Source organism: Prunus avium, chromosome 1 (genome assembly GCF_965620075.1).
Source record: "Prunus avium chromosome 1, drPruAviu1.hap1.1, whole genome shotgun sequence".
NCBI lineage: Eukaryota > Viridiplantae > Streptophyta > Magnoliopsida > Rosales > Rosaceae > Prunus > Prunus avium.
The window spans coordinates 4,849,520-4,874,868 of NC_142284.1; the positions used below are offsets into that span (position 1 = coordinate 4,849,520).

A 25,349-nucleotide genomic window follows, 5' to 3' on the forward strand; every position below is an offset into this window, starting at 1 on the left:
TGGCTCCTCTATTATTGGCTCTGAGATCCAAGGCTTGCGTGATGATGACCGACCTCATAATCTGCACATGCAAAAATTGCACAAAGAATGGTCGCCTCATTTAATTATAAGCTAACAAATCATGATTAGAGTCTGAATAATTGGAAATTAAGAAACTTTACCTTTGCTTTGCTTGCTTGTTAATTGTTACTTTACTACTCGTTAACAAACCTTTTACTTGTCCTTAATAACCACTCCATGATGTAGCAAATAATGTCACCTGCTGCTGCGCTAGGGTTTTTTGGTAGGAGAAATTCTCGAGTCTAACTGCCGGTCCGTAATCGCCATTACGTCTACAAACATGTGAGACTCCTGCATTTTAATCCTACACATCTCACATTGACTCCTATCTCATATCATATGTAGAGTGTCTGGCGTGTTTGCAAGTGTGCTCGTATGGATGAGTTGGTTCGAACTCGAGAATCTCTTTTTATATATGACTTTCTTGAATTTTATGTTTTTAACCTTTTTCAAAATTTGCATTTTTTACCAACTGGTTACTGGTTGTTGGTGAATTAAAAAATAATTGAAATTTATAGGGGACGATAAAAATTGTTTCCAACCTTTCAAGCTTCATTGGTCTTTTTCATAGACCCAAGACTTTCATAGTTGAACCAGTGATCTTACTTTTTCATGCCTACTCTTTTCTCTTTGTATATATCCATATAGCATACTTTTACTATAACATACAATTTTTAATACGAGTGTAAATAGACAGAAGATGAGTACGAAAATCAGCTCCTATATATAACTTTAGATCTCATAAAATTCAATAAAGAAATTATACACCAAAGTTTATAAAAATAAAGAGTCTTCAAGCGATAACTACATCAGCTGAATTAATTATAAGAATTTTTTTTCCCTTCTACTTTTTCCTTGTTGTAGCTTGGTAAGTACAATATTATAACTCGTGTTGTTCTAAGCAAAGTTATGGCATTTATAAGGATGAGGTAAGGCTTAAAACCCCATTTCTTTTAGTTGAAAAAAGAAAGAGTAAAACATGTAGCATAGCTAGGGTCACACCATATTTGATAGTGACTTTACGAGTATTCAATAATTCATTCTTACACGTAAATTATAATTTAACGTATGAACGACTGAATGAGAAAAATGAAAGTGAATACTTTTCAACTTTATGATTTTCTCGTAAAAAACAATATATGTAACACATTACATGACATATATGATATGGGCAAATAGTCTTTTTTTTATAAAAAAATACAAACGATAATCTAAACTACAAGGAGAAAGAGTTTCTCACACACACACACTCCAAGTGTCATGGGAATTTTTAACTAAGACTACTAGTCTGCAAGTCAATATCATTTTACTTCTAAACTAGGAGGAATAATGAGTAACAAAGATATTGCGTTGAGCTTATTGTTGTGATTTGCTTCCTTTTCGGTAAAGAAAAAAATGGAGCATTTCAATGGCTTTATATTAGAAAGGGAATACATAGGCTGTAATCCCACTTCCAAGCATCGATGGGAAATTGAGGTCATCGTCTTCCCTATTCATAGCTTGGTCAAAATTCGTTATGATCTTTTGTTTCCCTGCTCTTTTTTAACCCTCGATCTTAGAATCTATACGATTTATTTTGTCAGAAATAAAAAGTGAGGGAATTTTTTTTTTTTATTGATAAGACTTTTACTGTTGACACTGATAACCTCCAAATGACTTGGCCATTTTTTCTTGTCCCCTACTATCCTATATAATTGCGTCACAATTTTATTCGCTTTTGTGCTTGTAGGTTTACCTATAGCCATTTTTTAAAGGTCATTTACTCCTTGTCTTGCCGGAAGGTTGTGAGAGATGACTCCTGGTGTGGCGTTGTGTGGTCGGGTCGACCGACGAGGTTGATGATTCATTTGGTTTAATTCAATTTGAAACTATTTTTAGAGTCGATATGATATTTCCGTACAAGTCACAAGTTATTTGTAAAGTCACTGTTTTTTTGGTATGTTTTAAATTTATGATCCCATTTGATCACTTTCACCGTGCTTAAGTTTCTATTAATAAAATACCTCAAAGAAAAAGTTTTTTTTTTATACGAGCGATATTAAAGAAGGGGAAATCGATAGTATGAATAAATGCTCTTAATCATTTGAATTACAAAACCTTTATATTAATAACTTAAATGAATAGTTATTTGTTTAATGATTTATTTTTGGTACATCATAGTTATTTAATCCCAATAAACAAATGCCATTGGTGTCACGGTGTGGATCTACGTACCGTGTTTTCTGGGAGAGGTGGGTGGTAGGGCCTACTGGTTTAGCTATCATCAACTGTAAGCTGGTAAGCTGGCTTGGTACAATCGACGGCCAATAATAATTTTCCTACGAGTCATAATTGTGAGGAAAATTAATAAAATTTTCACTTTGATTTAAACTAAGGCCAAATTCAGTATCATAATATTTTAGATAATCTAGGTTGGTTCAAATTCAATTTAGTTATTAACAAGTGAATTTGCTACTCAACCCCAGTTTATTACACGAATTCAAAATTCATTCAGAGATTGGCTACTCTCACTAAAAGCACTAGAACTTTATCTTAACATTTTTCAAAGTACTTAAAGACTCGATTTCAAATTCGTATTGCATGTATTCATGGTTTATCTTAAAATATTCTACGTACTTAAAGAAACAGTGAGTGCTACGAAATTTTCTGATTAATTAAAAAAACTTGGAAGATATTGAAAAAAATTCTATATAATTGGGTATAAAATTGGATGGTGGTACCATGATCATCCTAAGGTGGATGTGTTGTCATTATCAATCATGGCCACAGAATTTGAATAATAAGGTATTTCGAATGAGAAAACAACACAAACTAATGATTGATGGATGTTCATTTTCATGATTCTATTCTCTTCATTACCCAAATATTTGTGGAATCATAAGGTGGATCCATGGATGATAAAATTTAAGGATTCCTCGTTGAAAAAATATATATTTATTTTACGAAGGTCGAAAAAGAAACTTTAAATATTCCGATAAATAAATAAATTCAGCTTATAAGGATCATGTAAAATATGGACTAATTCTTTCAACAAGAAAAAAAAACTTCAACAAAAAACAGTTTTCCAAATTTTTTAATGCTTTCCCAAATGTATAAGTAGCAAACAATTTCAGCATGATATATTTTTTTAATCAAATTATTATTACTACAACAACTAGTCACTTCATCATAATTTCAATTTCATTCGAATCATTTCAATTATATGATTGTTCGTCTGAATTGACATTAAATCGAAGCCATTTGATATGCTTGAGGATGAGGTGGTTGTAATCTTATCCGCAAAAATAGGGCATGCGCATTGATTGTTGAAGTAGGAGAAAATTACAAACTTGTTGATAGTCAAATTACCAAGAAGGCTTTTAAAAAACAAGAAGCTTAACTAAATCTGCAAAATATAGAGATTGATTACTTTAGAGGCGTTGTCATCTCTCTTAAGTTTCTCGTGTGATAATAATATTGTGTGATCACCACTAGCGGATCTACAGAGGTGCAAAGAGGTGCAGCTACACCTTCTATCGTTGGAAAACGCCATGGTCATACTAGAATATGCCCCTTTGCTGGTGCCCATGAACTGTTCGACAAAATGCCTCAAATAAAAAGGAACCTGCGTGCTTGCAAAGAAGTCTTCTTCATAAGAGGAAACCCAGTGCGTGGTAATATCATCCATCTATGATCCGTCGGTACCCAGTGCCTGGTAATATCATCCATCCATAATCCGTCGGTTTGGCAGATAACTTGTCAAATGAGAGATACATAAATTAACTTACAAGTTATCCATCCATTCATGTCATATCTATAAGCACAAAGTATTCGCATGATCACTTGCTAACGTAAGATGCCTAATTAACTTAATTAACGTAAGATGACTAAACTTTGAATTGCAAATCGTCTACTTAATACATTATAGTATTACTAGGTTAGTAGCAACGAAGTGTATCTGCCCCACACTTTTCCAATTTTTAACTTATACGAGTGTTGTGATTCATGCGAATAGATGAATTTATTTAATCTCCGAAAATGAAAGGTAACTTACATTCCAACTTGAGTATCAAATTTCAAAGTGCATTTGCCGCAAATACATAAGAAAACTCAACTTCTATTACTAGGGCATGTACCTACAAGTTTTGTGACAATTCCTCATCATATACAATGCATTGTACTACAAATAATATGGTAAGTTAAGGCTTTATATGCTACATTTGGAAATTAAGAATATAACTGATAAAAACACTTAATCCTCTTGTATATATTTATAATGAGTTTGATATTTATTCGTAACTAGTCTAGTTCTATTGTAAGAGCAATCCCAGTACACCGATCTCATTTTTTTCCGTCTCCATTTCCTTTCTTTTTTTAATTCACCGCTCTTTCAATGAAAAAAGGAAGAAGAAGAAGAAGAAGAAGAAGAAGAAAACTTTGGGAATATATAAATGTCTTTATCCGGTTATCCTTTGTAGGGAGGCGCGAGCGTGCATGCAAGCAGCTGAAAACCCGGCCGGTTTAACGGACTCACAAAGTCACAGTGCCCGACGCAAGGGCACGCGAGTGTCACCTCTATACAGAGAACGGCACGTGTCCCGAAAAAGCAAAATGGGTAACTTTAGAAAGCAGATAGAAGGGGGATTTGAGCCGTCCGATTAGACAATTGATTTTCCCTCTCCCCCACAGGCCCTCCAATACGTTGGGCCCACAATCAACATCAAATCTCTGATATGGGATTTGGGAAAAGTGGGGGTAAAAAAAAAGGCTAGTGGTGGAAATTGGGGGAGGGCTGCTTCTGGGAGAGCACGCCTGCGATTTTGCTTTGTGTTTGTGGTGCCTCTTGGGATTAGCGTCCCTAAACTTTTAGTCTCTTTATTTTTCTTCTCTTCACTTTTTCTGAAATGCCAAAATCAAATCGTTTCTCTCACCTAATTTTTGGCTTTGGAAATGTGGAATCTCTCATCTGTTCATACTTTGGTGCTTATGGATATGACATGTTTCTTTTGCTTTTAATGGGAAATTTTATTCGCAAAAACAAACAAGGTCTTTCACTTAGAGCATCTTAAATGGCACGAGAAGGATTCCCATGTCACAAAGACACTTTAGTTGACATTGAAGCAAAAGGAGATTGAATATATGAGAGCTACTAAATTGGCTTATCTAAGAACATTACCAAGCGTAGCACCCTTCAATTGAGATAAGAGCAATCTGCATTATCCACTAAGCACCCTAACCCTGAATTTTCTTTATGTGATCCCAAAATAGCTAGGATAACACTCATAGTATTAGTAAGTTATTGAGTTGCAATCCGTAATGTCATATCTTGATCCAAACCGTTCACTGTGGAGTGGACCCAAATGAGTGGTTAGCGTCGTATTAACTTACTATCCGATTAGTGCTTCAACATTATCCAAAGATTACCATTGTTAAAATATGCTAAATCTCAATTTCAATTTGTCGCCTTAAAGAAAAATTTAAGAGAAATGTCACCTTAATTTTTCAAAATTCATGATTTGTCATATGACTTTAACACCATTTATTTTAAAGGGTTTTTAGTCTTTCCTTTTTTAAGGGTATTTTAAAAAATGGAAAAATTATTATAAAAACAATTGTATATCTTTTAAACAATTAAAATTGAAAAAAAATATCTCACATTCCCTCATCCCATGTGCGCCACCTACGGCTCCAATCAACCCTGCCCACCTTGGAATCCATTCCTCCATTCCCCCTTCCCTCCTTCTCTCTCTACCATTGAACACCTACCCTCCCACGCACAAATTCCCTCAGCCCACCTTTTTCTTCTTTTTTTTTTTTTTTTTGTTTTTTGTTTTTTGGTTGAAATTTTCCCAACAATTCGATAGCCTATGTAACAAATGGTGACCAAGCAAACTTTAGATCCTAAAACAGAAACACAATGGCGTAAGTTAATGAAACTATGAAGACAAGAAGGGGGTTGGATTTTTGGTGGGAAGCTTAAGTAGTTTCAGGTATCTGAAAATTTCATACATGCTCAATGAACACTATAAAAAAATTTATACATGCTAAGAGAGAGAGAGAAGAGGGGGTGGGGGAGGGGTGTCCTATGTGATGTGTTTTGGGGGCAGGTGGGCCTTTTGTTTTTTTTTGTTTGTTCAAAAGGTGATTGTTCATTGAAACAGAAATTCCAAATACAGATCACCAAATAAAAGGAGGCAAAGCCTCAAAGAACAAACTGAAAAAGGAGAAGCAACACAGGACTCGACAGAGACGAACATGATACCTTTCCCCACACAGACTGCGACCTTACATAGAGTTGCTAGGCGGGCACGGCAAGCCATTAGGGTGGGAGAGAAAGGGAGAGAGATGTCTATTTTCTCTCTCTTTTTTTTCCTTGAAAATTAAAAGACTAAAATATCTTTAAAAATGGATGGAAATTGGATAGTGTTAAAGTTAGATGACAAATCATGAATTTTGAAAAATTAAGGTGACATTTTTCTTAAATTTTTCTTTAAAGTGACAAATTAAAATAGATGTATAAATTCAAATGACATTTGAACAAAAATTTCTTAAAAAAATAAAATCATTGGGCTTCCCACTTAAGAGAAAAATGATGAAAGACGAATGACTGAAATAAATAAATTCTACGGAGTCACCACTTTGGCCAGCACTTTACCCCTTACGGGCCGATCCGGTGTGAGCGGGGATTAATCTGGGTTGTGGTTAAGGCTTAAAGGTGCCACCCATAGTTGGGGGCCATCCAAGACCACCTCGTGGTTCAGACCCAAAAAATAAATAAATTCTCTGTTTCCCGACTTTATTTTTATCAAAAGTTACAACATTTTTTTTGTTATCTTGTAGGATCTCAATCACACAACCTCATAATATCCACCTACACCATTTGTTTATTTAATTCCGTATGTGCCCATTATTTTTAAGAGATGTCATTGATTGATAATAAAGGTTCTTCTGACTCTGAGCAAGAACATGGTTTAATAACAATATTATAGTAAACAATGCACTAAAAAACGCTTGCCAATCGATCATCTCTCAAAATGTCAACATCTTTGTACCAGTTCTCATTGTCACAATTGTTTTAAAATTCTTCTCCATGTGCGGTCGATTGAAGCCAAAAAATTGCTGTTTTTCCGCCCGATTTGATAATTTATATGTTTTTAAAATACTTAAGAAAGTGCGAGGCTGTGAGCTGTGCAGATATTTTTCAGCCTTACTTTTTAAAGACGGATTACTTTTTACCTCTTATTTGTAAGAGATTTTTTTTAATCTCTTTTTTGTGAGAGTTTTATTTGTATTTTTATGACTTGGTTTTTTCAAGTTTTATTTACTTTTTATTATTCTGAGTTCGCAATCTTAGTTGAAATGCCTATATCATAGTTTTTTAGATCATGCGGATCATTAGTGAAAGCGCACGAAATTGTCTTAATTTTGATGTTAGACCGCTCCGTTATTGTAATGGCCCTTTATGACTAATGACTTTTTTTGCTAAATTATGAATGTATAATTTTTATTTTAAAAAAAAACAAAGAGGCATTAGATTTATGAGGTGCTTGAGAGATGGGAGGTCATCTTGTTGTGTCTAATTTATATATTATGGTTTGTGGATAGGAAAAATGGGTGTCCTATTGAAACCACCCATTTATGTAGAGTTTAATTCAGCATAAAGTTTCAGGTTAGATGATATGAAATTATTATAATAGAATAGTAGTACTGATTTGGAAGTCCTCTTGTTAATTTTCTTCACCAAGAACACACATCCTCTTACATAGAATTAGATTTGTGTTTTATAATTTTTTTTAAAAAAAAAACTTATTTGCAATAGAGATATAATTCATATGTTCCCTTTTTATGTGATGAGTGAGAGAGGAACATAGGAAATCATGTTACCTAAAGAATCAGTACTTAAAAAGCACAGATGTTTCGTGCTCAATTATAGTAGTCACGATCACGAAACATTTGTGACTTTTGTGCGACTATTGACGTAAGAGATATATATTCCCGTTACATGCAATTATGCTCACATATGAAAGACAAGTCCCTATTTCACATTGAAAGTAACACTGTGCATCAATGTTTCCTTAAATGAAACTTTCTCAAGTGACCTTAAAGAAGCATATACTCTCATAAGGGGGTTGACAATTTTAGAGGGGCTATAGTTTTCAATGCCCACAGTGCTAGTTGTTTTAGCAGTAGAAGACTTGGTATGGGTATTGGTAAAGAAGAAGAAGAGCCAACAAGACAGTATACATGTTGGTCTTTGAGTTGTTATAAGTGGTAGGGCCCATCTTAGTGACTTGTCTTGGCAATAGGGGTCCCATGGTCCCTCATGTCTTAGTGTATGTTGGGTGAAAGAAGCACATAGTTGGCACATACAGCCAATGGAGTTTGGACACGTAAGGTGAGTGTGGGGTCCAGAACATGATTTGATTTGGTGCTTGAACACAAGGAAAAACCATGGGTGGACAAGTTGACAAGTAAATGGTCACGATGTCGCCAACCAGGCCACTGTGGAATATATATATATCGGATTGACTTTGACGTTGTGGAATGTGGATGTTCCATGATTTTGTGCTAAATTTGTTTTAGTTTTTGTTAAGTGTAGTTAATGGCTTCTTATGTCATAGAATTGACTTCTAATGTTGGATTGCAACATAGAGAAAGAAACTCTAAAGTTAAACACTCATTGAGGTTTGTGTTATTCCATTGCGACTTCATGGGTATCAAAAATGTGTTTGATTCCCTAGTACAGTCTTATTTTTACCTGTTCAATTCTTTTAGATTTGTATTTTTTGAGTTTTATTGTCAAACTCTTGTGTAATTTTTTGGTGCGACAGAAATGTTGTCATCTGATAATATTGATTCACTCATGTTGTAACACTTGTAGAGTATCTATTTATTATTACAAAGTTTTACGTCTTTTTTGAGAAAATAACGATAGTATTTTATTGATATGAGAATAAGATTACAAGTAAAAAAAGCAGATTATATCCTAAAGAATTAAATGAGCATTTCTACACCCAGCACAGAGATTAATAGTAAAAGGTTATCAATGTTTAATTTCTACCGTCCAAAAGTGAATCACAAAAAGGAAAAAAAAATAAAAAGAAAAGTGGTGCCAATGGAAATTGTGAGTGCATCTCAATAACCTGAACCAGAGCTTCACCAAGTTCCAAGAGACGCGTAGTCAACTAAGGCAGCTAGCAGGCCACATGCATTTACAGGTATAGAATTCCTCCTCGTTTTCTAGCTATTGGGCATTTCTAGCGTCTTTGTGATGCCACGAGGAGGGTTATGGGAAAAAGAAAAAAACAGAAGCTGTTTAAGTTTACCTTACTCTAAAAAAAATGTGTCCTATTTGCAAGCATGGCAAATTGTAAAAATCCCAGCAAATAATACCATAATGCAGATAGAGATTTCTCTATGGGTTTTGATTAGTATTTAGTGGCACACATACCATGATATAATTGATATGAACTATATGTGACGAAGACACACAAAATATATAGAGCTTTCATTGAGGGATCCCTCAAATACTTATTTGAGGGACACCCTTATAGAGCTCACTTAGCATTGTATTTCACTAATCTAAATCGTCTATTTTGTATATATTCATTCAAAGATTATCTCTACAAAAAATCACTTGAATCCGATATTATTTGACTACTTAATTATATTATTGAAATTCAAGTACTTTATTAAATTATCATGTTCATTGATTTTGTTGGTCTCAATTAGATGCCTTAATGATTTTCAATTTGCAAGATTTTTTTATAAGAATGATCTCTGAATGAACATGTGAAAAGTAGATGTTCGGATCGTTAAAAAAAAAATTTGTACGGGGTGTCCCTCAAATAATAGGAATCCCTTAATAAAAGGACACTATATATACCTCACATGCAGGAAAGTAGGGATGGATAATACAAAATACATGGCGTCCGGACGATAATAAAGTCCGGATGTCCGTATAGAAGATGGAAAATGCTAGGGAGATCAACTTGTGTACCATCTCTCTAATAAAGGGTGGGAACCATTGTATTAGTGAGCTCCACCTCTATTAAAGAGATAAGATGATCTCCCTAACATTATATATATTATATCTAAAGATGATCTCCATTGTTTCATGTTGGATCCCAAATGCCAGCTCATGATTCAAACTCATCCAATAATGCAAATGAATATCCTCCCACTGCTTGGAGCCAGAGGCAGAAGCCCTCAGCACTCAACCCTAGCAAGTGATGGAAGGTGGAGAATTCATGTTAAAAGTTTGGAGAGGGGCTTTTGTCATGGGGGGGCCTCCCCAGTCCCCTCCATTATCTCTTTGTCACACAGACATCTAAAATATGCATTCAACTGCCACTATGTGTCTTCTTAATGATTGTCGACACCACATGAACGACTGTCTTTCTTTTGTTCTTGCAAGGATTTGTCTCTATTTTGTATTAATGGAGAATTTATTGTAACATCATTAATTCATCTGTTCTAATATGAGTGGGCGGCTACTTTATACTTAAAGATATACCATGAGTAAAAGTACATGGTTGCTCAGGGGACGGAGCTATGCGAAGATAACCGTTAAATTCTAGAGAGATGAGTTAACAGTTCACTACTAGAAATACTGATATTGTCTACAACTTAACCACCTACAAAGCTTAGTAAGTGTGCGGTTTTATCACAAAAGATCTCAGTGATATTAATAGTGGAACTAGAGTTTCTTAATTTATAACATTAGTGGTAACTTACCTCATCATGTTTTTATTTTATTGGGGTATCGGGCTTTCGTAAATGAACTCAAATAGAAACTTACTTAGAATATATAAAGAGCAGTCCAGAATACCACTTATTTAGAATCATTCTCCGATTCAAACCTTTTGAAAAGAATATTATTATCTCTCTCAAATGTCAAAAACTTTAAGATGATAGAACCACACTTTCTTGGTTGTAAGATTCTATGGTTTTTTTTTTCTTTCTTTCTTCCTGAAATAATTTTTTTATTTTTCGCCTCCAAGAACTCTATTTCTCAATTGGGCTGGCCCCCCAATCCATGTGCAATTGCATTGTAAACATTAAATGTGAATACGACTCACCAACTGAGATAATAGACAAACATGAAGGGGGTCTGTCACTGTGTGATTTTATATATTAGTTTACATCAACCTGTTCGGTTTGTCCAATTGTCTCCGTGGCTCATTCGTACACCGAAGACTTGTAACTCAATTGATTAAGAGTAGTTATTATGCACTCGAAGTATTGTGTGTGAGTTCCGTCCTCTCCTACATCGCTTTTATCAACCCTCACTTTATCGGGTTCAAGCCTACCTACGCTGGGCCCAATGGGCCATTAATTTGTTTTTGGGCGAGTTGATCGAACCAGAAGGAAAAAAAAGATTGAACCCCAGGTCACCTATATCCAAAATATGCATTATTTGAGCAAATTCAGGCTTAAGAGTATCGGCTACACCTTTTCCTTTTGCAAATTACATCTATATCTCTTTTTAAAAATAAAAAATAAAAAATTATACTTGGCTTACCCCGGTCAATATACCCCAGGCCACCTATAATGTTGGTTAAATTTGGGCCTCTCATAAAAAAAAATGCAAGGATGGTTTGATTTCCCCTTATCCTAATATTACTTGGATAAACAAAAATTAAAAAAAAAAGGAACCAAAATGGTTATGGTGGCTAGGAAGTCGTCTCGTTTGGGTTGGGGTTGGGGTAGCCAGGGTTGGGGTTGGGGTAGCCAGAGGCCCAGAGCCCAGCCTTAATTTTTGGGCTATAGGCGTCTGGTATTATTTTTTGGGTTATGGAAGGTCCGGCCCATTATTATGGGTGGACTCAGCTAGGTTCATTGTGTAATGGGTAGGATTATGGCCTTAAATGTTAAGCCTATGGGCAGCCCGATCCAATAATTAAGTTAATAAAATAAGCTAATATTAATTCTTGGCCCTTGGGTTGGGTTGGGCATGGGTTTAGCCTATTTAAGATAAGGCGGGCCCTACCTTACCCATTCAACCCTCAGGGCCGACAAAAACCACTGACTGGGTAGGGCCTAAGCTAACCCCTCTCAAGGTCGGGCATACATGCCTTGTTTTAGGATAATTGTTCGCTATTAAGCCATGTTGGCTGAGTTTACCCCAAATCCGCCCCATGTTGTACAATTTCAAAACAGAACTGTTTTATTTTAAACGGTCAAACAAGTAAAATAATTGTTTATAAGGTTAATTAATCAAATGGTCCTTAAACTTATACCTAATTTACATTTTGGTCCATCAATTAAATTATTCGTTCAAATGGTCCATTAACTCTATATTATTCGGTCAATTAGTTCTACAGTTACATTCTGTCAATGTTGCCGTCAAATGTAAGAGTAAAACCGTCCATAACCGTCCCATGTTCCCCAAATATGTGATAAAGTGGTGATACTTAGGTGATACAGTAGTGATATAATGGTGATAAAGGGATGATAGAAATTGTTGTTTGTGTTTACTTTTGGTTTCTTGTTTTGTTTCATTTCTTTTACTTTTCTTTACTAATTTCTAGTATCCTAACTGTATTTTACCTTTGTATTGTGTTAAATAAGTGTTTTTTACGTACTCAAACTAGAAGTAATATTACCTTCATTGGATATTCTTTATTCAATGAAGTTTCCATACTCTGAGCTCCTCCTTGTGGACCATCCCTAATCTCTCTAAGTATTTCATTTTTCTTTCTCTTTTCAAGCTGAAATTTTTTCAAAGTTGCGGCACACTCTTTTTTCACATGCTCAGGAACTTTCTTACATGATTGCATACCATGATGAGTTTGACCCAAATGATGCTTAAGTCTAGAAATTTATCCACTGCATCTTTGATTACAAAATGTGCATCTCAAGTATTTTTCCTCCTCTATTTCTTTTGCATACTTCTATGCAGGATCTTTTCGATTCATTGTTATAAAACAACACCATTAATATTTCTAAGATACAAGTATGATACATGTACGCCAAATTTCTACTATATCACATAAACGAATAAGATCACTAATATATTGAAGAAAAAAAAATTGAAAAAAAATTATACGAAACTTCAAATTACAATTGCGAAGAATTAGAGAGAAAAATAAAATGGCTTACTTGCAGTCGAAAGATGAAGAGAATTCTTGAAATTGATGGAGATTATCTGGTAAGGGTAGAAATTAGGGTTGTACTATACAATATATATATACTAGCTCCTTTGCCAATTGGTTTTTATTTATTTATTATTTTTAGTATTAAGAAAAGATAACATGGGTAATTATTATATGATTTCGTTTTTAATTTTAATTTTTTTAATATAAAAAATGTGAATTTACCATATTATCCTAATTGAATTAATAATTTCAATTCTTAAATTTTGAATTAACCAAGGACATTTTCTGATATTTTGAATGTTTCACCATTCTCTGCCTTTTGCTTTTTTTATATATATATATATATATATATATATATATATATATAATATAAGTTCATGTGTTAATATATTAATTTAGAAAAAAAAAAGGTACGTAGAATAAAGCTATAGCCGGCTGGATTTAGAAAAGGCAAGAAAGATATTAATTCTTCTTGCCTTATTACAACTAGCCTCTTTGCATGCACTTCCGTGCTTGCGAGAGGTTTTTTTTTTTTTAAGTTTAAATTTATTTTAGAATTAAAAAAGATAATGGGTAGTTATGTTCCATAAAAATAGGATTCATTATCTGAATTTTCTTTTAATTTTAATTTTTAAAAATATGAAAACGTGTGAATTTACCATATTATCCTCATTTAATTAATAATTTCAATTCTTAATGTTTGCATTAACCAAAGGCATTTTCTGGTATTTTGAATGTTTCACCATTCTCTGCCTTTTGCTTTATATATATAGATTAAGGTAAGGAAAAAAAAAACAGAAACTTGCGTTTTTTTTAACCAAAACACTCCAAGTAAAACGACGTCGTTTCAGTTAGGATTTTTTTTAAAACGCAATCGAAACGACGTCGTTTCATAACAGTAAACCTAAAAAACAAACGCGTGAGTCGTCTTCCTCGCAGAGTCGCAGCCAATTTGCAGACTCGCAAAATTTCTTCCTGTTCAGAAGTGTCTAGATCTGGCTCGCCTGGCCACGCCTTGCAACGCTCCTTACGCCTTCCCCACGCTAAACGTGCAACTCGCGAAACAGCTGACCGCCTCGGGCGATTTCCTGCTGCCTCGCTCCGACACGCGCGAAGGCATGCCTTTAAAAACACTGATTGGAACTTCCCAACTTTCATGGTGGTTAAAATTTCAGGTCTGGACTATTACTTGTATGAAATGATCTATTTGAAGAGGGTGAAATCATTGCCAAGTTTGTTAAGAATCATTGCCAATTGAAAAAAGAAAAGAAAAAAGAAAAAAGAAAGCCTGTAGATAGATTCTTGTATGGTTCTTGTTAGCTGCACATTTTTGGCTATAGGCTTTCGGAGCTAGAAACTGATTCCTAAGTATGATTTGTTTAATGTCAACATTTTTTTTTCAATCAACTTATGAAACAAGTCTAATCTAGTTCACAATGGATGGAAATAAAAATGAGGATGCCAATAAAGGCCACAGATGGCGGAGGAGATTCTTATGGGTAGTAATGCAAGAGGAAATAATTAGGCATGTCATCACTGTCATTTCAATACATGAAAGCCCTAGAGGTTGCTCAGATGACACTGGATTCAGTAAGCATAGGTCTTAAGTTCGACTTTCTCCGACCTTGGAGTCTCATAAATTGCTGTAGTGGCGTCTGAACTTACCAGTGTAAAAAGAGGCATTGGAATCTATTATATTTAAATCAAAGAGTGCATGTGCTAATTTATTTTTCAGAAGTTTCTTTGTTCCTTTTTTTTTTTGCTGTTGAGATGTCCACATTTGCATCCATTTACTCTTCTAATTTTCTTGCAGGAAAGTAGGAATTTAGAGCCAAGCAAGAAGCAAGATAAAACAAGTGGGATAGGGAAAACCAGGTCTGCCTCAAAGGATCAGATTGTCATTTCTAACGTTCGGATATCTCAGCAGGAGAGCTCCCCTCCACTTGTTACTGCATTGAAGGCTTCAGCTGAACAAAATGCTGCTACCTTTCACTTCCCTGGGCACAACAGAGGTCGAGCTGCACCATCTTCTTTGACTCAGCTTATTGGTTTAAAACCATTTCTTCATGATTTACCTGAGCTTCCGGAGCTTGACAACCTCTTTTCTCCAAGAGGGCCCATTTTAGATGCTCAACAACAGGCAGCTAGTCTCTTTGGGTCATTGGAGACGTGGTTTCTTGTAGGTGGTACCACATGTGGAATACAGGCAGCGATTATGGCTACATGTTCCCCTGGAGAAATTTTAATTCTCCCTCGCAATTCACATATATCAGCCATATCTGCTATGGTATTGTCCGGTGCAGTACCCAAGTACATCATCCCTGATTATAATTTTGACTGGGACATTGCTGGTGGCGTCACTCCATCACAGGCAAGTCTACAAGAAATGCTGGTTATGGTTATTACTTCAAAATGAGACCACACAACTACAATTTATCACTCGTAAATATTTGGTATGCAATTGCTTAATATGAATGTAATGGTTAAAACAATCAGTGGATAATACAAAAAGTTTCTTTTAACATTAAAAGATGCTAACAAAATTATTATGATGAACTCTTTCTCCCTTTCGTGTTCACATTATTACCATTGTTTTTTGCTGAAATTTCTGTATATGACCCGAAATGGGTGTTATAACAGGTAGAGACAGCAATCAAGGAAGTGGAGAAAGAAGGGCAGAAGCCAGCTGCAGTTTTGGTCACTTCCCCCACTTATCATGGTATATGCTGCGACTTGAGCGAGATAACCCAATTGTGCCATTCTCGTGGAATCCCTGTGATTGTTGATGAGGCTCATGGGGCACATCTAGGATTTCATCCCCAGATGCCAAATTCAGCAATGCATCAAGGTGCTGATTTAGCTGTACAATCCACTCATAAGGTTCTTTGCTCTCTCACACAATCATCAATGTTGCACATGTCAGGGAGTCTTGTAGATAGAGAGAAAATTTCAAGATGTCTTCAAACACTTCAAAGTACTAGTCCTAGTTATCTGCTTTTGGCATCATTAGATGCTGCTAGAGCTCAAATTAGTGAAAACCCAGAAACTATTTTTGGAAAGGCATTGCAATTGGCCATTGAAACTAAGAGTATGATAAGAAAGATTTCAGGTATTTCAGTGCTTGACGCTCAAGGCTTCCCTAATTTCCCTGTGATGGATCCCCTGCGGCTTACCATAGGATTTCAACAGCTTGGCTTATCTGGTTATGAAGCTGATGAAATCTTATATGAGGATCATGAAATCATTTGTGAACTTGTTGAAACCCAGTCCATTACATTTGCAATGAACCTTGGAACATGCAGAGAGCATGTCCAGAGGTTAGTGTTGGGAATAAAGCATCTAGCGGCCACTTGTGCATCCACTCCGGCTGCTAAAAGGAAGGTTGAAGGTGGTAATTCAGCCCTCTTTGCAGATATAGAAACAAGCTTGATTCCTAGAGATGCTTTTTTTAGTGGTAAAAGGAGAGTGAGTATTGAAAACAGCCTCGGGGAAGTTTGTGGGGAGCTTATATGTCCATACCCGCCTGGGATTCCGGTAATGGTCCCCGGCGAGACTATCACAAAAAAAGCTTTGGATTATCTGCTAGATGTTAGAAGCAAGGGTGCTGTCATCAGTGGAGCTTCTGATCCCCAACTCTCTTCCATAGTTGTCTGCAATATGTAGTGCTTGCTTGGCATGGAGAAGGTACAGCTAATTCTTTTTAAGATTTTGTTCTGCTTCAAAAAGAGCAGCAGTCACACATGAAATGGAATGTTGATGTACAAGTTTATTTAATAGATATTTATAAAAATACCCAATCCTAGACATGTATTTATAAAAATACCCAAGCACTATTTAAACATAGAAACATACCCAAAATGGGTTTTGGGTATGTGTGTAATGATGGGTTTTGGGTATGTTTATAAATGGGTTTTGAGTGTGTGTAATGATGAGTTTTGGGTATGTTTATAAAGTGTTTTGGGTGTTGGGTATTTTTATAATTTCAGCCCCCATTTTGGATATTTTAGTGAAACTCCCTTTATTTAACCACAACCAAATTTATTCAAAAAAAAAAAAAAAAGAATAAACAAGTAATGCTAGAATCTAACCTTGGCATTCAGATTTTATTGCATGATCAATCAAGTTAGTGGTAAGTTTTCCATGGCATTAGTCAGATCCTGGGGTTTTTTTGGGACACCATATGATAACACTGAACCTTACCGGATGTCCGAAGGTCCAATTTAGGTCTTGTTTACAGCACCGGCCAAATTCTAGTTGATTTTAATAGTAAGTTCAATTAAGTAACATATTGAGAATATATTGTTTCATGATAATTATACAACAATTTAATATAAAGATTTCCCAAAATCAAAATATATTTACAAAATGACAATCATGTCCTAACCGGGTTGGCCAGGTCAAAGTTTGCAATTCGCCCGGGCCACTTACTATTCATACTTTAATGGGACAAAATCTTGAACAGGAAAAAACATCCACCAAAAAGCACTGATTGAATAATTCCTCAGCCACTTGTCAGTTCAATACTAGAAAAAGGAAAAAAAAATCCCAGAAACGGATAAAACAGAAAATCTTAAAAGAGGCATTGTTTGCCTTGCACCCCCAAAATAACCATTGCTCTCTTCACCATATTTGAGCACATATGCGGAAGCCACATTTGGAGCATCTACCCCAAAGAGCTAAATTTCACAATTCATGCTCTGGCACAATCCATGCAAATGTAAAGATGTAAAGCTGCACAATCATCCGACTCAATTGCATATACATGTGAAATTGGTTTGCCTTACCTCTGACATGGCTAATCAAAAATGGACTTTCTTTCTATTGAGAGTTTTTTTTTTACATATCACAGGCTGCGGCCTACAAAACCCCCAGACCCCAAAATGATTCTCATGCGTTCAAACCTCTACTTTTCTTCTCTGGATATACTGTATATAACTTTGTATTATAAGGCAAAACGAGAGAACACAATCAGACATTCAGTCAGCAAATAAAAACGATCTGGACAGAGCTCCACAGATAAATATGATTTCAAGATTGATCAGGCCCTTCTACCTTGACTCTGTGCTACTATATGCATTAGCCCTGTAAATCTTTGATGGAATTCTCGTTGCTCGTTTCTTTGTTGGTCGAACAAAAGGATCAAACAGAGGTGCCTGTGAGTATGGAGAGCATGCTGGCCTACCAAGTTGCAAGTCTGCGGAGTCATCTGGACCAACCCATGCTATGGGACTTACTGCAGCAGAAAGACAACTATTAGTTTTGCGTTTTATTTTTCTGCAAGCAGAGAAAGATACCATCTCTGAAGTAACAGGACGTCTAAACTCAAAGGTCTCTATGTCCCCAAGAAGGAGAAAAATAATAAAAATTCCAGATGGCAAATTATGCATCTCCCTGCCTAAATTTTGTATATCACATTATACTAATTGTCTTAAAGGAAAATGCTGTAGAAACAAATAGATGTGCAGGAACATAATGTACAGGACATCCCACTCAAGGGTTTTCTAGTTGAACTGCATAATGTATTGCACAAGTCGAGGTCAATACATAAATGAATCACAGCATATGTAGCAGAAAGAATGCATCGGTATATGGGAAGCACATACACTTTGCAGCATCGCCTAACGAGTGTAAATTTCCAAACACATCAACTCACCAACCTTTCTATGCCCGTTTCAAACAGGTAAGAAAAATATGCAATTCCCTAATTTTCTTTTAGGTATACTTTAGACTTCGGCAAGCAGGCAACGGTGGAAGCATTTTTACTGACTAGGAAAAAAGCAACTAATGGGCTATAAGCATCATCAGGAAACAATGTCATTCCATATCGACTCACGGGGCATATAATCTACTGGAAAACAGAGTTAGAAGTACAAAACTATACATTGTATAAGAATTCATACCTTCTGCACCAGGTTCAAGAAGTCTCTTGGCAGCAGAAGAAGCTGTCAAGTGAGCTGGACGCTTCTTCACATAATTATCAGGACGTTTCCTCACATAATCTTCCTGCAAAGGCTTTGGAGTTTGAAACGAGAATTGTGACATAGTAACCCCAGCATCCAGATACTCAGGATGTTGAAGCAAATACCTGAAAAATCAAAACCAGCATAACCATTAATCAAAGAGCTAGCTATGATTGTGAAGAAATCCAAGCTAAGCTAAACAGAAAGACACAAACTTACTTTTGGATCTCCACCGATGATCGAAGTTTCTTGCCTGATGGTGATTCATAGTACCTGAATAAACAAAGTAGTTAACTGGGCATGTCACAAAAAGTTGCAAGTTGGTAATGCTTATGAATATGATAAGAGTACATACACGTCTGCAAATCTGGTGCCTCCTTCACCTCTAATCCTCAGCAAGCGTTGCCAGCCGGGTGGGGGCTGAGCAATGTTGGGCTTATCAATTGCCCAGAGCCTGCTTCCATCTTGAGTAATGTCTTCTGGGTCATCACAAGAAACAAAATCCCGCCATTCCCGTGCCGTTTCGCAGTAGAAGGGCTGCTCCAGAATGTGTTCACGAATCTCTTCATATTTTTCCTTTGTTGGGATGAGCCTCCATTTGAAGCAGCTGGCACACTGCACAGTGAAGGCCCCAACAGATGGCAAAACCCTAGGTGGACGATGAAATGGAAAAGGATTGGGCCTGTTCACTTTCTCATGCACTGTAGCTACAGCATTAGCATTAGCATTGGCTGTTGCAGGGTCATAGAGCACCAGCTGATGAGAATTAAAATGGGCTTGAATTATTTCATCATCTGAATCAGATGACGATGATGAGGAAGATGAAGATGAAGCTGAAGCTGAAGGGACATGTATGTCTTCTTGGGTAAAACTGTTTTTTTCTTCCCTCCTCAGCTTGAATGTTATTTTGGTGGGATTTCGAGAACCCATGGAAACAGCAGATCTCAAACACCTCCTGCAAAGGAAAAAAAAAAAAAAAAATTTCTACATACCCAGATCCAGTTTCAAGTTTCAACAAAACATGCGACGATTTTACAGAGGATGTTCTGATTCTTACGGAGATGAGGATCAGAGATCTGCGACGATGATGATGTTGCAGGGAAAGGAATCGATCAGAGCCGTTGGTTCCGAGGAAATGCGTAGATCCTACGGTCGGAGGTCAGGTCGGAGGTCAGGTCGGGGACTGAACCCACTTGAGATTTTTATCCTTGGTCAGAGAGAAATGGAGAGAGAGAGAGATAGTCCGGAAAGAGATTATTGGCTTCCCGTTTGTGCAAGTAAGGAAAAATCTGCCTCTGCAATTTTTTCACTTTTTAAAATTTAATTAATTAATTTATTTTGGGGTTTGGGTGACTTCAATTACTACAATTTTAAGTCTAATAAATGCATTTATTATCAAAGGAAAAAGTTTAATAAATCCAATTAGCAAATGAGTAAGAAAGAATTTGGATTTGGATTGGATGTAAATAGCGGATATTGGATCAAGTTGCAAAACCAATGGGATGAATAGATACCATTTGTGCTTCGTTTGGGAAAAAAAAATGAAAAAAAAAGAAAAAAAAAAGGAAAAAGAAAAAAAATAGATACCATTTGTGATAAATTAATTAATTTATCAATTCATGCGCCATAAAAGGAAAGGACCAATTTTAGACGGTAATACAAAGGGTACCAACCCTTTTACCAACTTATGCGGCATATGACATAATCAGGGCATCCGTGATATTCTACATTTTGGCTATCTCACTATATTCTCCACGACGATCTAAAGTGTGTCGTTTTGGACAAAAGATTGAAGAAAATAGCTATTATTTTGCCAACATTCGTCGATCTCCCTTATGTTTTCAACGTGCTAGTTTGTGAGTCACAAATTGTGAGCGTGGCCTCGTAGACATCCTAACGGCCATTCTTGCTGTAACTTGTGTTATCCGCGTTGCTGCACGAGAGTTTTTCATCCATCATTAATTCATTATTTGATATATATATATATTTATAGCTGCTAGCTAGGCTTCACCTTTGTTTTGTAATTAATGTACGCGCAGATAGCAATTTTAATTATCTTTCGAAAGCTGAGGGGCTCGAGATCTTTGACCATATTGAAGATTATGTACACACTTCTTATGTTGGAAAGTCTGCCATGCATTCGTCCTATCTACCAAGACTGCAAGGATATGAACAAGAACAAACTTACCCATGCTATTTCTAACATAGCTATTGGAGGATGGATTCTAAGAGCATCTTCAACCGATATGTAACAGGGGTGAGCATCGGTTCGAAACCAATGGTTTTTTACCAATCCAATCCAATCCAATCTTCCATTGGATTACAAATTTTACAATCCAATCCAATGTGTTTGGATGTCAGGATCCAATCCAATCCAATCCAATGTACATTGGATTGGATTGGATTGGATGATCGGTTTGTATGAAAAAATAATTATGATAAAAAAAACTTCATAATCTTTCATAACATTTAATTCAAAATTCAATATGATGAAAGATATGACATTAATATATTAATTTTTAATATAAATTAATATAATATTATATTTAATGTGTTAATGTTTTGATTTTTTCGAAAGTAAGATTAATATATTAGTGAGAAACAAGATGAAATGTAAATATTATACAATATGAAAGTATATTAATGTGTATATTGGATTGGTTCGGTTTAGGTTGGATTTTCAATTCTTGATCCGCCATCCGATCCAATCCAATTGGATTTCTATTTTTCTAATCCAATCCAATCCATCAATGTTGTCAAAACCAATGAAAATTGGATTGGATTGGATTGGATTGGTCGGTTTTAGTGGATTGGTTTGGATCCTGCACAGCCCTAGATATGTTAAATTGCTAGACGGACATAAAATGACAAAAATTGAAGATTAAAGTTGCTCCAACCGAGTAGTCAAATCCTATATGAATTTGAAAGTTGGAAAAGATATGTCAAAAATACCATATCAAAAAGCTTGATATCAAATATTAAAATAATAATTGACATATTAATTTTATGCTATTATTTACTTTCTTTAAAAAATTTATGCATCATATGGACCCCATTTATTTTAAAAAATATAATAAAATAATATGATATTTGGCATTTCGGGTGGAGATAAATCCAAAGTGTCAAATTGCCACATAAGCCATCAAATTCAAATTTAACATTTTGCATTTGACATCTCCCTTGGAGATGCTCTAAGAGCACTTCCACCCATTTGTCATGGCAAAGGGCAAGGGAAAGGCAAGGGTTGTTACTATTCACATAAATAGTGATAGCCCTTGCAAAAGGCTTGTGGTGTTTCCACGCATTGTCATAGCAACTACTATTCACATGAGATATGAGTAGAGGAATTTGTATAGAGTTTTGGTGTGGGAAGTGAAGAATATGACTAAGTATTTATTAAAAAAGGTATGAAATTCTTAGTATTTTTTAAGATTTTTTTTAAAAAATTTCGTTGCTGACATCAGCAAACCCAGGCTATTCTTGCCTTTGGGCCAGCCCAGGCTTGTGGAGTCCGCCAATTGCCTGCTGGAAACACTTTTTGGGCCTAGACCCCCTTGCCTGGACCGTTAGAAGAGCTCTAAGGCTTCTCAATTTCATCCTATACATTATTGCTAGTCACGTAAGTTTTCATATTAACTTAATTTCTTGATTGTCATCTTTAAATGAGATAAAATGTTTTTTTTTTTCATTATAATGTTGGGGTTAGAGTGAATTTTGATTTTAGTGCCTGAATTAGGTACATTATTTTGAATTAATATAGACGCATATATAGAAGTCAACGTAGGAGAATTATAATGTTGGATCTCTTTTAATGACATCCTGCAGCTGTGATTCTTTTAAATGTTTTAACTCGTTTTAACACTCCTAACCCGAAAAAAAAAAACACACGATGGCTGAAGAAACCTAAGAGCACTTCCAGCAACAAACCCCAGCCCTGGCAGGACAGGGCCCGAGCCCAGGCAGCAGCTTCCAGCGGGCCAAAGGAGTTTGAGCAAGCCATGGGTCCCACGAGATTGGGCCAGCTCGCAGGCTAAACCAGCCTGACCTCTAGTCTGGGTTTGCTGACGTCAACAACCCAACAAAATTTAAAAAAAAATCTAAAAAAATACTAAAAATTTCAGAAATTAAAAAAATAAAATAATAATTAGTCATATTCTTTACTTCCCACAAGAAAACTCTATACAAATTCATCTCATCATATCTCATGTGAATAGTGGTTGCCATGACAATGGGTGGAAACACCACAATCTTTTACAATGGCTGCCACTATTCACATGAATAGTAACAACCATTGCCTTGCCCTTGCCCTTTGCTATGGAAAATGGGTGGAAGTGCTCTAAGGCACGCACGAAGAAGAGGACGAGCTACCATCGCTAGTTGAGCTTGGGAGAATTCTATGCCAATCAGGTAGGCGTATCCATAGTGGTGTTTATGTTTCTTTTTAAATATGGGTTGTGATTTTCGAATTGGGGTTCTGTGATTGGTTTTTAATTTTGAAAATTTCTAGGCAAGGTTGAGATTACACCTGATTTCTTGTGGGTTTGTTGAATTCGAGAGAATGACATCCTTCTTCTACAGCTTTAGGCATAAATGCCTACTAATGTGTTGAGCTGACATCCTTCCTGTGAGATTGACTTGTGAATTTTTTTTTTTCACATTCATGTCAATTTCCTCTACTTTCTGTTGATTTCTATTGGGTTTCATTTTTTTTTTTTTAAAGCAAAAAAATGAATTGATGTGGGTTAGATCTAGGACTCACTAATCTCCAACAAATAGAGAATGAGTTTGTATAAATTCATGTCATTTACTTATTGTTGTTGAGGTAACAAATATAACTTAGTATATGCAAAGAAGATGATTTTAGTTCAAATTTGTATGTTATCCAGTGAAAGTAGATGATTTTAGTGAGCCTAAAGAATTGTAAGCCAAGTACAGATTACTATAAAAGTGGCTTCACCATAACGACTCAAATTAAATGGGTTTTTCCTAATAAATGCTAGAAGAATTGGGTTTACATCTAATTTTCTAACAATATAACAGAATTAAAATTCCTTTTTTTTCCTTTGTAAGTAATTACAACAAAAAAAATAGTTGCTTTCAGTAGATAATTTCAAGATGGGTATTGGGTAACCAACCAAAATAAATCAATTGATAATTTCAAGATTTGTTGGGTAGTCAATCCTAATTCTGAAGGACAGGGTTTTGGAGAAGGAATTTACAAATATGGTATGATTCTTTTTTCGATAAGACAAAGGAATTACAAATATTTTTTTCTTTTTCAAACCTTTATTGTGTTTTTATAAGGGTATTCCAAATTCCAATAATTATTAGCAAAAGGCTACTTGCTTTTTCATCATATCTCAAATTATTTCTAGTTTAATGTGTAAATTGTGTTAGCAACTCCAATTTTTGAGTTAAAATGAATATCAACAAACAAAGGTAAAAACGTTTTGGAAAAAAAAATAGAGAGGGTAAAAGCTGCTGGATGAGATTAAATAATAGAACACATGTATTTCAGACTAAGCAAAAAAAAAAAAAGGACTCGTAGTTTGCGATACCAACTCCCATCTCTCCATTGTAGGTGTTAGGATTGGCCACAACCCTATGGTGGACAGGTTGCTGCCCCTGCACCTAGTTGAACCGAAATTGTTTGGCGGACTTCTTGAAAATCTGAGCGTAACATGCATCATACTGATATTTCTTCTCTTTTTCAACACATCCCACTTCATTCTTCAGCTTCTCCATTTCCAGTAAAGCGTCCTTGTGCTCAAAGCTGAAGGCATTGATTTTGTCGAAAAGATGGGAAATCTCATCATTCTCTTTTGCCGATGCAATCTCACTTGCCTTAAGTCGTTGTCCTAAGTGTTTGACTTGATCAAGTTGTCTAACTCGTCTTTACGCCCTTGAGCCTTGGATAGCTCAACCAAGCGAAGCTCAGCCATATAAAAGACATTTGCATAAGTTAGTTAAGCTAAACAAAGCTGAACTAAGAGAAAGAGAAATGTGAAGATAAACATACCGAGATTAAGTGATGAGCCTGTTGAAGTGCAATATCTCTATCATCCATCTCCGTCAGCTCCTTAACATCACAAGGATGAAGAAGACTGCCTAAAACAGCGTCACGTGCCTCGGGATCATGCAGCAGCCCTTCACTCGCCATAAGACGCTTCCCATTTGGCCTTTGAAATTTGGACCTTCATATTTCACTGTTAACAAAAGTTATGGGCTCATTGTCGGGGTTGATATCCTC

At 35.7% G+C, this 25,349-nt stretch overlaps 2 protein-coding genes across 2 annotated transcripts; one reads left to right on the forward strand and one right to left on the reverse strand.

Moving 5' to 3' along the window:
* Positions 1-14,051: 14,051 nt before the first annotated feature.
* LOC110766208 (uncharacterized) lies at positions 14,052-17,071 on the forward strand. Its single transcript, XM_088246766.1, has 3 exons — positions 14,052-14,314; positions 14,953-15,514; positions 15,784-17,071. The coding sequence occupies exons 1-3, from the start codon at positions 14,258-14,260 to the stop codon at positions 16,800-16,802; spliced, it is 1,638 nt and encodes a 545-aa protein (XP_088102892.1). The 5' UTR covers positions 14,052-14,257; the 3' UTR covers positions 16,803-17,071.
* A 539-nt stretch (positions 17,072-17,610) lies between these two features.
* On the reverse strand, positions 17,611-20,408 carry MBD02 (methyl-CPG-binding domain protein 02). The gene is made up of 5 exons (XM_021969483.2): positions 20,157-20,408; positions 19,455-20,054; positions 19,319-19,372; positions 19,040-19,224; positions 17,611-18,372 (listed from the first exon to the last, which is right to left on the reverse strand). Exons 2-5 carry the CDS (start codon positions 20,027-20,029, stop codon positions 18,188-18,190), a joined length of 999 nt encoding a protein of 332 aa, XP_021825175.1. The 5' UTR covers positions 20,030-20,054; positions 20,157-20,408; the 3' UTR covers positions 17,611-18,187.
* Positions 20,409-25,349: the final 4,941 nt, after the last annotated feature.

Coding starts and splice junctions, on each gene's coding strand:
- LOC110766208 (XM_088246766.1), top strand. CDS start 14,258: ATGCCTTTAAAAACACTGATTGGAACTTCCCAACTTTCATGGTGGTTA. Junction 14,315..14,952: donor CATGGTGGTTAAAATTTCAG/GTCTGGACTATT, acceptor ATTTTCTTGCAG/GAAAGTAGGAATTTAGAGCC. Junction 15,515..15,783: donor CGTCACTCCATCACAGGCAA/GTCTACAAGAAA, acceptor TATAACAGGTAG/AGACAGCAATCAAGGAAGTG.
- MBD02 (XM_021969483.2), bottom strand. CDS start 20,029: ATGGGTTCTCGAAATCCCACCAAAATAACATTCAAGCTGAGGAGGGAA. Junction 19,373..19,454: donor GGCACCAGATTTGCAGACGT/GTATGTACTCTT, acceptor TTGTTTATTCAG/GTACTATGAATCACCATCAG. Junction 19,225..19,318: donor TCATCGGTGGAGATCCAAAA/GTAAGTTTGTGT, acceptor TTGATTTTTCAG/GTATTTGCTTCAACATCCTG.